The 13,310-nt window shown below is 52.6% G+C and overlaps 6 protein-coding genes across 6 annotated transcripts; 3 read left to right on the top strand and 3 right to left on the bottom strand.

Annotated features, from left to right (window-relative positions):
• Window positions 1-1,028: 1,028 nt before the first annotated feature.
• Window positions 1,029-1,718, bottom strand: BROUX77_002672 (uncharacterized protein; the record flags this gene model as incomplete). The annotated part of the gene is made up of 1 exon (XM_073747238.1): window positions 1,029-1,718. The coding sequence occupies one exon, from the start codon at window positions 1,716-1,718 to the stop codon at window positions 1,029-1,031; it is 690 nt and encodes a 229-aa protein (XP_073607754.1).
• Window positions 1,719-1,830: 112 nt separating this feature from the next.
• Window positions 1,831-2,929, top strand: BROUX77_002671 (uncharacterized protein; the record flags this gene model as incomplete). The annotated part of the gene is made up of 2 exons (XM_073747237.1): window positions 1,831-2,374; window positions 2,679-2,929. The coding sequence occupies 2 exons, from the start codon at window positions 1,831-1,833 to the stop codon at window positions 2,927-2,929; spliced, it is 795 nt and encodes a 264-aa protein (XP_073607753.1).
• Window positions 2,930-2,985: 56 nt separating this feature from the next.
• On the top strand, window positions 2,986-4,122 carry BROUX77_002670 (uncharacterized protein; the record flags this gene model as incomplete). The annotated part of the gene is made up of 1 exon (XM_073747236.1): window positions 2,986-4,122. One exon carries the CDS (start codon window positions 2,986-2,988, stop codon window positions 4,120-4,122), a length of 1,137 nt encoding a protein of 378 aa, XP_073607752.1.
• A 971-nt stretch (window positions 4,123-5,093) lies between these two features.
• Window positions 5,094-8,288, bottom strand: BROUX77_002669 (uncharacterized protein; the record flags this gene model as incomplete). The annotated part of the gene is made up of 1 exon (XM_073747235.1): window positions 5,094-8,288. The coding sequence occupies one exon, from the start codon at window positions 8,286-8,288 to the stop codon at window positions 5,094-5,096; it is 3,195 nt and encodes a 1,064-aa protein (XP_073607751.1).
• A 497-nt stretch (window positions 8,289-8,785) lies between these two features.
• On the bottom strand, window positions 8,786-9,829 carry BROUX77_002668 (uncharacterized protein; the record flags this gene model as incomplete). Its single annotated transcript, XM_073747234.1, has 1 exon — window positions 8,786-9,829. The coding sequence occupies one exon, from the start codon at window positions 9,827-9,829 to the stop codon at window positions 8,786-8,788; it is 1,044 nt and encodes a 347-aa protein (XP_073607750.1).
• Window positions 9,830-10,306: 477 nt separating this feature from the next.
• On the top strand, window positions 10,307-12,175 carry BROUX77_002667 (uncharacterized protein; the record flags this gene model as incomplete). The annotated part of the gene is made up of 1 exon (XM_073747232.1): window positions 10,307-12,175. One exon carries the CDS (start codon window positions 10,307-10,309, stop codon window positions 12,173-12,175), a length of 1,869 nt encoding a protein of 622 aa, XP_073607749.1.
• Between the last annotated feature and the right edge of the window lie 1,135 nt (window positions 12,176-13,310).

Here is a 13,310-nt window from a genome sequence, read left to right as displayed (position 1 = left end):
ACACACGCCCACCGGTATCCACCCCGTCTTCCACGTGAGTCTTGTCCGCCGCGCCCGTGATGACCCTCTGCCTTCCCAAGTCTTAGCCAACCCGGAACCACCTGCAATCGCGCCCGAAGAAGCCTCCGGCGATTTAGTGGCTGGCGAGTACCTTGTCGACGAGATCCTACAACACAAGGTCGTCGACAAACGTCACAAAGTGCTCGTCCAGTGGACTGGATGGGCAGAGCCAACATGGGAACCCTTGTCACACGTCCTAGACACAGCAGCGCTCGAGAGATACGAGCAGACCCACGAGTGCCCCTGGAAGTTGCCAGCAGTCCCCCGGAGGAGAGTGTCATGAATAGCTATCCTGACACTGCTCATGCTAAGGGTTATGCATGAGACCTACCCCACTCTTCTTTTCCACAACGCCGAAGGTCGGCGACCTATGAAGATGCGCTTATGGCACAGGTTGGTCTGTGTAGATCGTGAGTTGATCAACGGATATGAGGTTGTCGTGGGATGTGCTGAGCACGGGTGCTCTGATAGACGTTGTTCTGCTGCTGCGGAGTTTTCTTGTTGCAATTGCCATTGCGTGCTTAGGTGGGGGTTGTTATCTGGTTCGATTGTTACGAACCTGTTACGTCTTGTTTACACGAGACTTATCTTTTGTTCGTAGTTAGATGTTGATTGTTTCTAGCTTGGGAAGACAGAGTTTTGTCAGGAGCGCCGACAACATAAATATCGTCGTCTCCTGCCCTGAGTTGATCAGGTTTACTCTTGTTCTCCAAGCTTAACAATCACATGCACTTGCTTACCTTCTTCTTCTTCTTTATACCATTCTGTTCTTGCTTTCTTTGCAGTTCAACCTTTCTTCTTCTTTGAAGTGTGTGATTGTTCCTCCTCCTTCCTCTTTGTGCCGCTCTATTCTCAGAATAGCCATCTAAGTTGTGTGTTGCCTCTTCATCTCAACCGACCATACGTCTTAGCACTCTGTCTAACTGACGTCTTCCTCCACAGGCCCGACTGTCCACCTCAGGAACCTATCATTGTCCCGAGTCGTTGGCTGTACCCGGAACCCTAATCCTTTCTTCGGGCCCTATCCGTAATAGCGTGTCTAGTTTGACAGCGTGCGTACCGACGACTTGGATAACGCGGTAGGGCAAGGCAAGCCAGTCGAGTGTCTTCGAGGGGCGGATGGTGCGCACGTTGCGCAGACGCAGGTAGACTCGGTCGCCGACTTTGAAAGCTTCCGCTGCCTGGCGTCCCCGGTTGGCATGTCGTTCCTGTGTTTCAAGGGCGAATGCCATGGAGGCCTGGGCGAACGCGGTTGCGTCGCGGTGCTTGGCGAGCCAGTTGTGGCCGGCAGTGGCGGGGGAAACGGTGGAGCCTGGTTCGTGGTCGGTAGTCATGTCAAGGGGGTCAATGTTGTAACCATGGGTGAAGAAAAAAGGGGAAAGGCCAGTGGCAGTAGCGGTGCGATTGTTCAGGGCGACCTGGGCTTGGGGGAGAAGTGCAGCCCAGTCGTCTTGCAGGAAAACAGTGAAGGCACGGAGGTAGGTCTCGATCTCCTGGTTGGAGCGCTCTTGGGCGCCGTCGGTCTCGGGATGGAACGCAGTGGAGAGGCGGCGGGTGATGGAGAGCTGGCGACAGACTTCTGTCCAGAATAAACCGGTGAACTGGGGACCTCGGTCGGACGTGATGGCGCGGGGTAGACCATGGTGGGCAAAGGTCATCGACACCGCTGGCGACCAGTCCAGCACACCCGACACCACTACCTCGACCACCACCTCGACCGCCACTACTACTACCGATGACGCCGCCTCGCCTCCCGCCCCGGACACGGCTATGGCTGATGCCGACGCGCCCACTGAGTCCCCCGACACGTGGACCGTAGTCGCCAAGCGCGCCCAGAAGAAGGCTGCCAACAAAACCACGACCCCCGCCCCCAACACGACCACCACCACGACCACCACGACTGCCCCTCGCGAGAAAACGGCCGTCGTTATTGTCACCACACCCGAGTCGAGAGCCAGCGCGCTGCCCCAGCGACGCGTGCGCGACGCGGTGAACCGCCTTCTTGGCAAGACTGCAGTGTCTGCGGTCCAGCGCACCAAGGCGGGCAACATCTTGCTGCACGCTGTGGACAGTGAGGCCGTCAGATTGATGACCTCCAATCTGCAGCGCGTGGTCAAGGAGCTGTCCTGCTTTGGCGCCTGCGAGTTCACGCGCGCCACATCTCCCGGCTCCAGAACACACAAGTCAGTCGCTGTGGTGCAGTGGTATAGCACCTGGCAAGGCTTTTCGGTTAGCTACCGAGAAGTCGTAGGTTCGATTCCTACCAGTGACGCCAATTTTCTACGAGCAGTCAACCTTGACTGGGGCACTTGGGGTTAGTGCTGCTCGTTGGAAATTCATACCAAAAGCTATTCATGTATTTCCTTTCTGTCATAACTTGGGGATTATATTTGTGGGATCTTAGATGTAACTGCCTCCCTGCCAGGGGTTTGGAGTATATTATGTGTAGTAGCTAGCTTGTTTGAGATTCCGTTAAACCTTGATTCGTGTATAGTATTAATATACACCTCGCCATAACCCTGTCAGGTTCCATGCGAGTAATGAATAAAAAAAAAAAAAAAAAAAAACACACAAGTCGTCAAAGCTCTGCTTTGTCATCCACGGTGTGCCGATTGAAGACGGTTTCGACAGTCTCAAGGAGCTGCCCAAGGACATGGCGGACTTCAACGGCGTCAAGATCTCCGACTCGCTGCGCTGGCTTGTGGTCCCTGCCAAGGGTAAGCAGGCTGGCTCGGTGGTCGTTGAGGCCCTGACCCAGGCTGACTACGACAAGTGTGTCGGCAAAAACGTCAACGTCGGCGGCGCTATTGTCCCAGCAGTGCCCTACGTTGACCGCAAATCTACGACAGACGGCCCCCCTCGCCTATGAAAGAGGGCCCTACGGCCGGACAACGTCTACGCATCCTTCAGCACAACGTGCACAAAATGAAGGCTGTTCATGAGACAATACTTGAGGCTGCTGCAACCGGAAAGGCGGACATTGTCTGCATCCAGGAGCCTTATACCATAAAACTCAAAGCTGGGTATAGAACATTGACGCAGCCGGGCTTCACCCTGGTTGTGCCGTTTAATGTTAGGAATCTCGAGGCCATGCCTTTGCGCCCGCGGGTCCTGACCTACGTCCGCCAAGGCCTGCCGTTTTCTGTGCTGTTCGAGTTTGGCGATGCTGAGAGTGATATTCAGACCCTGCGCATCCTTGCGTCGGAGCCGTTTTCGCTTCTCAATGTCTACAACGAACGCCAGCTGACTGTGCAGCCTGTCCCCGAGACCCAACCCCGCCCCTATACCATTGAGCGCACCAATCTTTTATCGCGCAATATTGACACCAGTACTTTGCTTCTCGGCGACTTCAATCTCCATCACCATTGGTGGAATTCCCAGCGAGAGCATCCCCACGAACCACGAGCTGACTCTTTTGCTAACTGGCTGATGTCGCAGAATGCCACCCTGATTGTCGACGACGACTACGTTGAACGCAACGGCGGCACATACGTCAACAGCAGCACGACCTCGGTGATCGACCTCGCATTTTCCCTGCGGTCTCGACCGGGCCTGTTTACGAACTGGAGGTATCTTCAGGAGACGGGCTCCGATCACCGGGCCATCAGTTTTGATTACGTCAGCACCACCACACCCAAAACCCTAACACGTAACCCGGCGTTCAACACCAAGACGGCCGACTGGTCGCTGTTTCGCAAGGAATGGCTGGCTGGCCAGGCTGACCTTGAGCTTCAGCTGTCCCTGGCAGAGATTTCTGCAGACGGTGACGCAATGGCGCGACTGCTTTCCGAGGCCCTGCAATCTGCTTGTCAGAGGTGCATGTCAGTGAAGAGGCACAGTGCCCGCGCAAAGCCATGGTGGACGCCCGAGCTACAATCACAACGTCAGGCCGCATCGCGCGCAGAGAGAAGATACAGACGAGGCAGGCTGTCGCTGGTTGAGTTTCATTCGATTCGCAACAAGTACACCCATGCTGTCGAAGATGCTAAGTCTACTCACTGGACTACCTTTCTTTCTGACGCTGACAACGAAAAGGTCAGTCGCTGTGGTGCAGTGGTATAGCACCTGGCAAGGCTTTTCGGTTGGCTACCGAGAAGTCGTAGGTTCGATTCCTACCAGTGACGCCAATTTTCTACGAGCAGTCAACCTTAACTGGGGCACTTGGGGTTAGTGCTGCTCGTTGGAAATTCATACCAAAAGCTATTCATGTATTTCCTTTCTGTCATAACTTGGGGATTATATTTGTGGGATCTTAGATGTAACTGCCTCCCTGCCAGGGGATTGGAGTATATTATGTATAGTAGCTAGCTTGTTTGAGATTCCGTTAAACCTTGATTCGTGTATAGTATTAATATACACCTCGCCATAACCCTGCCAGGTTCCATGCGAGTAATGAATAAAAAAAAAAAAAAAAAAAAGTGCGAGTTTGCAGTGACCGAGACGAAGTACCTGGGCTTTATCATCCAGGCCGGAGAGGGGATAAAAGTCGATCCCGCTAAAGTGGCTGCAATCCGCGAGTGGCAGCCTCCGACGAATGTGAAAAGCGTCCGCAGTTTTCTTGGCTTTGCGAATTTTTACCGCCAATTTATCCCGTTATTCAGCGAAGTTGCAGCGCCGCTAGTTCGACTTACGAAGAAAGAAGAGCCGTGGAAGTGGAGCAAGACAGAAGATCAAGCCTTTGAGAAGCTGAAGAACGACTTCATGAGAGCCCCCGTGCTAGCAATGTGTGTTAAGGTGTGATTACGCTAAGCTGGATCTTCACAGAAAGGGACACAGAGGGACAAAGATCTCGAATTGAAGAACAAAACTAAACTCTCTAAATGGTGTAGAAACAATGCGACTATTTATCCTGTTGGAAAGGGAGGCAACCGACGATCGGCGGCGACGACAACTAGTTCCTCTAGGAAGTGCCGTTAGTCTTGGTTCTGGTCTGGCATTAGTTTTGCCGTACCAGCGCCGGACTAGTCCTTCGAGGATACGCCGTTAGTGTTGGTGTCGGGCTTCCGTCGGTCCTTAAGGGTGCAACCCCAACATCAGCCTCTCTTCCTCCTTTTGCGCGTCGTTTTGGTTCCTTTTTGGCTGAGCCATAGTTTGTAGGCGTCGGTATCGACCAGAAGGTCGACTGGTTCCCAGCCAGGTCTGACGTAGCCTTTCCATTTGACTTTGACTTGCTTGACACCGTTAGAAGTGCGTTCGCCTAGGATCTTTTCGACCTCCCAGTATTCTTCACCATTGATGACTTCCATAGGTGCTGGTCGATCGTCGTGAGTCTTTTGGGAAGGGAAAGCGTCGTTGGCAGCTGAGCGAAGGCGATCGGCATGGTAGACGTCGTGAGCAGTTGTACCCGGTACTTCAAGACGATAAGTGTGAGGGGTAACTTGTTCCAACACTTTGCAGTATTGGTATTTTGCTCTAAGTTTCCTGCCGAGGCCTGAGCCTTGTTGTTCAGGGCGTAGGGTGAGCCAAACGTATGAGCCTGTAGGAAAATCTGGTGCAGGACGTCGGTGTTCATTCTCGCGTTGCTCCATCTCCGCTCGTGACAGAGAAAGGTTGGCGTGGGCCCATTTCTGGGCGTCTCTCAGGCGTTGGATGACCCTCTCAGCCTGTCCGAGTGGACCGTTATTGTCGGGTTCGACAGGCAATGGTGGTGCGGCGAAGACTCGTGGGTGGTAGCCGTGAGACAAGAAGAAAGGTGAAACATTAGTGGCAGAAGATGGGGTGGCATTGATGCTGAACTCGACCATGGGCAGTAGATTGAGCCAGGCGGGGCCTTCAGCGCTGAGTTTGGCAAGTTTGACTTTGATCTCAGCGTTCATCCTCTCTGCAGCTCCATTGGTAGCCGGATGGTAAGCTGTTGTGGTTAGCCTTTCGATCTCTAGGCGTTTGCAGAGGTGTCGCCAAGCTGCGTTGACAAATTCGCGGTCAGACAAAATAGATTTTGGCATGCCGTGGTGTCGGTAAAAGTGGTGGAAGAACATATCTGCAACAGATTCCATGTCGAGGGCGTCGGCGGGAATAAGGATGACGCCCTTGGATAGACGGTCTATAACAGTTAGGACGTGGGTGTAGGTGATGCCGCCTTTCTGTGCTGGTTCCAAAGGTCCGATAAAGTCGATGGCAATCTCGGCCCAAGGCTGGTCGGGAATTGGCAAGGCTTTGAGGGTGGTGTCCTTGTTGTCGCGACGAATGTTAGAACTACCACAAATTTGACAGTTGCGGCAGAAACGGCGGATATCTTCGACGTAGCGGGGCCAGAAAAACTCTCTAGACAGCTCGACTTGCATGACGTTCTTTCCGGGGTGCAGCATCATGGGCGAGTCATGAATGTTCTGTAGGATGGCGGTTCTCAATGGCTCGTTAGTAGGTACCCATAGTTTATTCCGAAATCGAATAGCGGATTTGGCGTCCAAAGAGCAGTCGGAAATGTTGACTCTCAACTTGTGTCTGATTGTTTCGGGCCACTGTGACAGTCCATCTGTCAACGCTTTATGGATAATGGCGTATTCATCATCGGCAGCACAGGCATCAGACCAGAGTTCCCGTAAGGCAGGCGGAAGTTCGGGGGTAGAAGGGGCTTCTGGCGTGTTGGTGGTTTGTGTCGAGAAAACTTTCAGGCCGTTACCGTCGTGGTGCAAGATAGTGGCTAGTCGGTCGTTGTAGCGCGCGTCATTCGTGTTGTCTGGGGTGTCGCGGCGAGAGAGAGCATCTGGGAGAGGGGAGAGTTTACCAGGACGGTGGACGATGGTGCAGTTGTATTCGCTCAAGGTCAGGTACCATCTAGCTTGGCGTTCGGACAAGTGCTGCAACTTGGTAAAATGCAGCAAGTTTTTATGATCTGAGACGATGGTAAACGTCTCCTTCAGGCCCTTGAGTTCGCCACGCCATTCCTTCAGGGCACAGACAACAGCCAACAGCTCTTTGTCGTGGATCGGGTAGTTGCATTCGGCGGCAGTCATTTTGCGGCTGAAATAAGCACAAGGCCTAGTTGATCTATCGGGCTGCGTCTGTAGAAGCGCTGCACCGAGACAGTAGCCAGACGCGTCTGTCTCAACAACAGTTGGCAGATCTGGATTGTGCGTGCAGAGGACAGGGGTCGAGGTGAATGCTTCTTTTAGAGCCTGGAAGGACTCTTCTTCCTTTTCGCCCCACTGGAAGGCCTGGTCTTTCTTTGTCAACTGTAGCAAGGGAGTCGCTAGAGTAGTGAAATTTCTGACAAAGGTGCGGTAGAAATTGCATAGACCGAGGAAGGCTCGAACGTCCCTGACCTTCTTGGGCGTTGGCCAGTCCGACACTGCAGAGACTTTGGTTGGGTCGGTTGAAATCTTGCCGGGCTCAAGGATGTATCCCAGGTACTTCACTTTCGATACCGCGAACTCACATTTATCAATGTCGATTGTCAGTTGGCCCTCCAGAACCTTTGCTAAAGCCAAGTTGACCTTCTCGTAGTGGTCCTCTAACGTGCCGTCGGTATAAATCAAGATGTCATCGACGTAGGCAGAGCACCACACATCCAAGTATGGGCGTAGCAGACTGTTCACAAAACTTTGGAACTCTGCAGGCGCGTTGGCCAGACCAAAAGGCATGACGTTCCACTCAAAAAGGCCTTGTCGCGTTCGAAAAGCGGTCTTCCACTCATCTCCCTCGGCGATTCTGATGTTATGAAACGCGGAAACAACGTCGAGTTTCGTAAACCACTTAGCTTTGGAAGCATTAGCTAGGGTCTCGCTGATGTTTGGGAGTGGGTACCGATTCTTTTTCATAGTCGCGTTTAGTGCACGATAATCTACACAGAAGCGGAGGCCGCCACCAGGCTTTTTCACGAATAGGATGGGAGCAGCAGCAGTGGACTGGCTGTGGCGAATGTAGCCTTTTTCCAGCAATGAAAGAAGCGTCTGGCGAAGAACCACGAGTTCTTCTCTGGTCATGCTATAAAGGGGGCCCCATGGAGCTTCTTCGTCGGGCACGGTCAACTCGATCCTATGATCCTGGCCAGGCCGGCGGGGAGGCATCTTTTTAGCAAATTGTGCGTCTGGATCAAACACCTTGACCTTGTCGTGCTCGATCCAAGCTGGGATCTTCTTTTTCCACTCTCTGGGGTTGGCTGGTACTCTATCTTTCTCCAAACGGGCCAAGGCTTTATTGATATCTTCGATTGAAGCTGCAAAAACCCGCAGCTTATCTCTCTTGGCGGCGCGGAAGAAGGTGCTCGCTCTGTTTATTCGTACCATGGTAGAGCGGAAGGTATGGTTTGTCGTCGCCTTTCCTCGAGCGACAATGCCGGATTTAAATCTAACTGTGTCGGCTTCACAGTCTATCCTTGCCCCTTGTTTCTTGAGCCATGGGTATCCGATCAGGATGTCTTCGGCTAATTTTGGTACTACCCACGCCACATGTTTTTCTATGTGGCCCGATATGTCAATTTTAAACACGGCTAATCGGTCAACCGTGACGGTACTCTTTGAATTAAATGGTACCAGCGTTCTGGGACGCGAACTGAAATGCGTATCAAGTTTCCATTTCTTTACAAGGTCACTGCTGATCATAGAGGGGGAAGCGCTACCGGTGTCAATCAATGCAATCACGGGACAAGTGTTGTTGATCACTGCATCTAATTGAATTGATGTGTTGGTAATAGATCTATTCAACTCTTCCCATTCCTTCACAGCAGCCTTGTCGTCTTTGAAAACCTGCTTGGGCCTCTGACCACGACTTGGGGCAGAGGCGATCAGTTTCCCGAGTCCTCCTCGGCGGTCTCGTAATATTCTTCGCCCTCTTCTTCGAGTACAGGAGGAGGGAGGTTCGTGGCTGCGCGAACACTCTGTTGTACCGGGGGGCGGGCACGCTCGAATGGGCAGTTAGGGGACATGTGGCCACCAGCGCCACAACGGAGGCACAGTCCTCTGGCTCTTCGTGACTGGAGTTCTTCCTTGGAGACCCACTTGGCACGACGGGGGGCACTGTTATGGGTGGGCGCCCAGTCCATGGCATCAGGGGAGTGTTGTGCCGGGACATTGCGGAACTGGGACGTCCGGGCAGGGTTCCTCGGAGGGTGGGCATGCCGACACTCGTCGAGTTTTTGCCAGGCATTAAGCACCTGTTGTGCGTATTGTTCGTAGGTTGGGGGGTCTGGGAAACCAGCCAGGGCAGACATCACTTGCCCGGGGAGGGTGCGCCTCAGATTCATTATGCGCTCTTCGTGGCTCAGTCTATAGCAGCCAGCGATCTGCATCAACCGACTGACCCGAGCCAAATGTTCCGGAGCAGAGGCACCTCGGCATTTGAGGGTGTGCAGCTCCAAGAGTGCACGACGGGAAGCTGAGGTGTCCTCGAAGCAGCTGTCCAAGAATTCCAGGAACTTATCCACGTTCTCCAACGATGGATCGCGGCTCATGCGGGCAATGTAGGTCTGTGCCTGGAGCAAGGCATTGTCGGCTAACAGACCGTAACAGTGCAGAATGAACCCTCCTGCGCCGTTGAAGTGACTGTGGTCGTAGCGGTACTTCATCTCCACGTATGACCGGTACGTTGGGTAGAGATCAGGCCGCGTATGGTCATAACGGACCGGGCGGAGGTCGGAGGAGGTGTTTCGCACAACCACTGGGGTCGCGGGGGCGGAGTTGGGGAGTCCCTGCATTTCGTTATTGTGAGCCATTGTTGCTTCGTGGAAAACCTCTGGCTCACCGGGGACTTCTGGTAGTATGCTGTCTTCTCGGAAGCTGTGGTGGAAGGAAGAATCGTCGTCAGAGGGTGCAAAATAGTTTGGGGCCATAGGGTTTGGCCGCTGTGGATATTCAAATGGCAAAGTAAAAGAAAAGTAAAAATATATCTCGATCCCTCGTCGGGTCGGCGGTAAAGTAAAAAAAAAGGAAAGATAAGAGTGACTTAAGGAAAAATAAAAAAAAAAGGAAAAGGGAAAGGGGGGTTTGAGAATTCGAGATGATGTTAAGGTGTGATTACGCTAAGCTGGATCTTCACAGAAAGGGACACAGAGGGACAAAGATCTCGAATTGAAGAACAAAACTAAACTCTCTAAATGGTGTAGAAACAATGCGACTATTTATCCTGTTGGAAAGGGAGGCAACCGACGATCGGCGGCGACGACAACTAGTTCCTCTAGGAAGTGCCGTTAGTCTTGGTTCTGGTCTGGCATTAGTTTTGCCGTACCAGCGCCGGACTAGTCCTTCGAGGATACGCCGTTAGTGTTGGTGTCGGGCTTCCGTCGGTCCTTAAGGGTGCAACCCCAACAATGTGGGATGAAGAACGGCCTACAATAGTAGAGTGCGACTGCTCAGGATGGGCACTGGGAGGTACGCTGTCGCAGGTCGACGAGACTGGAAGCCTCCGCCCCGTTGCATTTTTCTCAAAGAAGCTGAGCCCCGCCGAAGTCAACTACGAGATCCATGATAAAGAGTTGTTGGCTGTCATAAAGTGTCTTGAAGAATGGAGAGGCGAACTAAAGAGTCTTGGAGCCCCGTTTAAGATTCTTACCGACCACAGGAATCTTCAATATTTCATGACAACGCGCAAGCTATCGGAGAGACAGGTTCGGTGGTCACAGACACTTTCAGAGTATGATTTCCAACTGGAGTTTCGAGCAGGAGTCAAGAACGGAAAGCCCGATGCGTTGAGTCGACGAGAGCAGGACACCCCCCAGGGCGAGGATGATGAGCGACTCAAATCTCGAATCATGAAGCTAGTCAAGGATCACTGGCTTCCCGAAGCAACGACAGTAGCTCTGTCCCCGGCGGAGATCGTTCAGAGAACCGACATTGTCCCCCACGGAGATCAGATATTTTCGCAGCAAGAGTTACAGCGCCTGTGGGACGAAGCCAAGACGAAGGACAGCGATTTCCACGAGATGTACAAGGCCCTAGCGGCCGCAGAGAGAAGTTTTCCCCCGACACTGACCAAGAAGGTGGCTATATCCATAGCCGAATGTAAATTCGACAACCGAGGCGCCCTTGTATATCGACAGAAGCTATTTATACCGGACTGGGAGCCCCTACGGACAGCGATAATTCAGAGTACACACGATTCACACGTTACTGGCCACCCAGGACGAGACGGCACGCTTGCCATTCTATCACGCGACTTCTTCTGGCCCGGTATTTCGAGAGATGTACGTCGCTTCTGTGCGAACTGCGACGTGTGCGGAAGATCCAAAGTTTGGCGAGAACGGAAGAAAGGACTACTGCGACCACTGCCGATACCGGAAAGACCACATTCAGAGCTGGGAATCGATTTCATGACTGAACTGCCGGCACGGAAGCCCGGCGACCCGAGATACCTGATGGTGATTGTCGACAGGTTGACAGGAGCTGTGACCCTTGAAGCGATGACAACAATGACCGCGACACATTGCGCCGAGCGATTCTTGCAATGTCACTGGAAATATCACGGCTTCCCACGCGCACTCACGTCAGACAGAGGAACCAACTGGACGAGCGAATTCTGGAGCAGCCTATGTCGTTTAACCGGCATCGAGAGAAGACTATCCACGGGATTCCATCCCCAGACAGACGGAGCCACGGAACGGATGAACCAGGAAGTGTTGGCGTACATGAGAGCGTTCGTTACCTATTCCCAGTACGACTGGCCGGAACTGTTGCCTGCCGCAATGTTAGCCATCAACAACCGCAATACGTCCATGGGGGTGAGCCCGTTTTTCCTCACCCACGGCTACCATGTGGACACGATCGAGCAAGTCCAACCGGAAGAGTCGCCGAAGACACTGGAACAGCAAGACGCCGAGAGATTCGTTGAGAGATTCCGTGAAGGCTGGGAGTTGGCACAAGCCGCCATGGCGTCACGACAGCAAGAAATGGAGAATCAGGCCAACAAGTCACGCAGCAGCCAAGAGCGTTTCGAAGTAGGCGACCTAGTGTGGCTCAAGCTAAAGAACATTTCGACACCCCAGATTTCCAAGAAAATGTCGTGGGTCAACGCCAAATACCGAGTGACGAAAGTCGTATCTCCCCACGTTGTCGAGCTTGATGTGCCTACGAATATCTACCCGAAGTTCCATGTCGACCTGATCAAGAGAGCAGCTGGGTCGCTGTGGTGCAGTGGTATAGCACCTGGCAAGGCTTTTCGGTTAGCTACCGAGAAGTCGTAGGTTCGATTCCTACCAGTGACGCCAATTTTCTACGAGCAGTCAACCTTGACTGGGGCACTTGGGGTTAGTGCTGCTCGTTGGAAATTCATACCAAAAGCTATTCATGTATTTCCTTTCTGTCATAACTTGGGGATTATATTTGTGGGATCTTAGATGTAACTGCCTCCCTGCCAGGGGTTTGGAGTATATTATGTGTAGTAGCTAGCTTGTTTGAGATTCCGTTAAACCTTGATTCGTGTATAGTATTAATATACACCTCGCCATAACCCTGTCAGGTTCCATGCGAGTAATGAATAAAAAAAAAAAAAAAAAAAAGAGAGCAGCCGGGAATCCACTCCCCTCCCAAAAGACCGACGACACGCAACCCCCCGCGCTCGAAGAGAACGAATATGGAGAGCCTGAATACTTGGTCGAGCGAATCTTGAGAAGCCGCCGGAGACGCGTAGGAAGAGGCTACCGCAGAGAGGTACTTGTCAAATGGGCAGGGTATGCAGAGCCAGACTGGAGACCGCGAGCCGACTTTGAGGAGACGGAAGCACTGGAGACTTTCGAAGCCGAGTTTGGAGATGAGGATGACGTTGGAGAGCCACAGACTGGCGCTATGACAGGCCCCCGCACACGGATGAGAGGAGGGGGGTAATGTTACGGGTCGTGGACCCGATGTTGGATCATCTTTGGGCTGATCCATGTTGACCCACTTTTTGTGTGATTTGAAGTTGGGTCCACTTTCGGGTTAGGGTTTGTGGACCCACTTTTATTCGACCAGGGGTCGGCCCCACTTTTTGTGTCAAGTGGGCCGGGACCCACTTTTGTGTACAGGGATGATGCCCCACTTTTCTTGGACAGGGGTCATAGGGCCGATTGCCCCGGTGGGGCCCACACAACTGGATTCTCGAACGCCTATAAAGCATGGCCAGTTCCCCCATCTTTAGTTTAGATTTTCTTCTTCTTTTTCTTTCTTTTCTTCCCTATGTTAAAGATAATAAACAGCATTTGGTCATAACTATGAGATTTTCTCATACTTAGTGAAACCCGTCACAGCGTGTAACTATTACGGATAGGGCCCGAAGAAAGGATTAGGGTTCCGGGTACAGCCAACGACTCGGGACAATGATAGGTTCCTGAGGTGGACAGT

Source organism: Berkeleyomyces rouxiae (assembly GCF_048999995.1).
Source record: "Berkeleyomyces rouxiae strain 22BRR77 chromosome Unknown BrBRR77_ptg000002l, whole genome shotgun sequence".
In the NCBI taxonomy this organism is placed as follows: domain Eukaryota; kingdom Fungi; phylum Ascomycota; class Sordariomycetes; order Microascales; family Ceratocystidaceae; genus Berkeleyomyces; species Berkeleyomyces rouxiae.
This window is presented reverse-complemented; position numbering and strand designations above follow the sequence as displayed.